Below are 2,306 nucleotides of genomic sequence, written 5' to 3' on the forward strand. Positions count from 1 at the left end.
GTGGGGGAGGCACTGCAGAGTGGTGGGGGGGCAGCCCGAGGGGCTGGGAGAGGGTCCGGCCCACGCTGTGCCTGGGCTGGGACTCTGTCCATGGCATTCTGCATGAGTTTTACCCACGTATGGTAAAAGCATATTTTACAAAGACAATTGCAAAGGATTTTTCATATTAAATAATTTCTGATTCTATTGGAACAATGCTTACTCTGTTCCATACCACAACAAAACTGGTGATTAGTTCTATTTGTTTCATGATCTCACAGTCACTAGAAGCTGTTGCTCTGATTCTGTATGCAATAGTATAAAAATATTAATGTTATATGTCAGCAGACCCATATGGAAGGGTTTTATGTATGTGTTAGTTTGTTTCCCCCTATATGCATATTGAAGAAAGGGTGTTGATCTCATTTCTTTAACGGTGAAAGCCTACATCTAAGCACAGGAAGGAGTCAGTATTAATGACACAGGGCCAAATGTGGTAAATCTCCAGTGGCCGTGCATGTGTTACTGATCATCTCATTCCCTGTCCCGCATTTTCACAGCCTCACAGTCAAGGTCAGTCAAGGTCAGCATGAGGGTGATTGGTCTTACCATCTCCTTTCCATCATCTAGCCTCACCTGTAGCCATATTTACTTCATTTAATAAGCAATAAATTTTCATTTTTTTACTCACTGTGTTTTAATGTTCAATGCATGGTCTTTCTATTACACATAGAGTTCTTCTGACTTATAGACAATGTCTAGTGCAGCATTTTGATTTTTTTGCATTTAATCGGTTGAATAAATTTCCAACTTGAATCACTTGTTGTGATAAATTAAAATAATATGAGTATTTGATTACATGTTTTCTCAATCCTAATGTCCAACCCTGTTCATTTTAGGTATGTATGAGTGATGCTTTTTCAGAAAGAACTTAAATATATGAAGTAATTAATACACAATCTTATACTAAATTTTTGTATCTTGTTTTATATTATGTTATATAACATCCAAAAGGGTTTAGCTATGTATTGGGAAAAGGATACAAAACGAAAAGTGTACAATTTACATAACAGAAAATTGCCAATTTACAGTATTCTGTTTCACAGAATTGCTTATCTTTTGGGGGCTTTTAAAGCTAAACAATTAATCAATCATATTGGATATTACTTGGGATTTTCCATAGTTTGAATTTTATTCTTTCTGTTTCCTTCCTGCTACTATCACCCCATAGCTTTGGTTTTCGACATGTCATTATACCAATCTAAAACAATAAAATAATTAATACATGTGTACTTCAGGTAGTCTGTGCTCCGTGTGTCCGAGCGCCCCCTGCTGGTCTTAAGCATTCCTGAAGGGAGGTTTTTGCCTGGCTTGTACAGAGGTTTCCCTCACTGTGTCTCTGGTACAGTAATACACGGCCGTGTCCTCGGTTTTCAGGTTGTTCATTTGCAGATACACCGTGTTTTTGTCGTTGTCTCTGGAGATGGTGAAGCGGCCCTTCACGGAGTCTGCATAGTTTATGTTAATACTACGCTCACTGATATATGAGATCCACTCCAGCCCTTTTCCTGGGGCCTGACGGATCCAGTACATGACATAGCTACTGAAGGTGAACCCGGAGCCCACGCAGGAGAGTCTCAGGGACCCTCCGGGCTGCACTAAGCCTCCCCCGGACTCCACCAACCTCTCCTCAGCTTGGACACCTGCAAATAGAGAGATATTTCTCAGGAAATTGTCTTTATGGCCACCGTTCATTCCACTCATGCCACTCGCAAATCACTAATCTTGTTTCTCCTGAGTTACCTTTGAAAAAAGCCAGAAGGAAAACCCAGCTCAGCACCAGCTCCATGGCGAGCCCTCTGTGCTGAGTCCTGATCACTTAGATGCCACAGATTCTCCTCCAGGGGTGGGCTCCTCTGCAGAGCTCAGGTCAGGGCTGGGCTGGTTTTCATCACTAGAGTTAGGCCCTATTTGCATGGACTCCTGCTATATAGAGAGCTCTATTGTGGAAACCTCAGAGAAGGAGAGTCCAAAACACATGAGAGTGTTTTAAGAGGTGTTTTGGGCATGCATGATACTATAGAACACAAAGATTCCTACTACATGTCTGTACAGGGATGAATACTTAATCTCATCCATTTTTCTTATGCTTAAATATGTGTACTTAATGGATTTGGTAATTTCACAGGTGCATAGTTGCAAATATATAGTGAGAAGTATAATGACCTATTGGGCTGGAGAGATGGCTCAGTGGTCTAAAGCACCTACTTAGAACAAGCTTAGCAAAAACATCAGGGACCACGGTTCAATCCCCCAGCACCACATGC

The 2,306-nt window shown here is 41.3% G+C and overlaps 1 gene segment (V, D, J or C); it reads right to left on the reverse strand.

Annotated features, from left to right (window-relative positions):
- Nucleotides 1-1,317: 1,317 nt before the first annotated feature.
- On the reverse strand, nucleotides 1,318-1,878 carry LOC101591103. The segment is given in 2 exon segments: nucleotides 1,318-1,682; nucleotides 1,783-1,878. Coding segments are annotated over 2 exon segments (411 nt in total).
- Between the last annotated feature and the right edge of the window lie 428 nt (nucleotides 1,879-2,306).

This window comes from Octodon degus, unplaced genomic scaffold (genome assembly GCF_000260255.1).
Source record: "Octodon degus isolate 3935 unplaced genomic scaffold, OctDeg1.0 scaffold00255, whole genome shotgun sequence".
NCBI classification, from domain to species: domain Eukaryota; kingdom Metazoa; phylum Chordata; class Mammalia; order Rodentia; family Octodontidae; genus Octodon; species Octodon degus.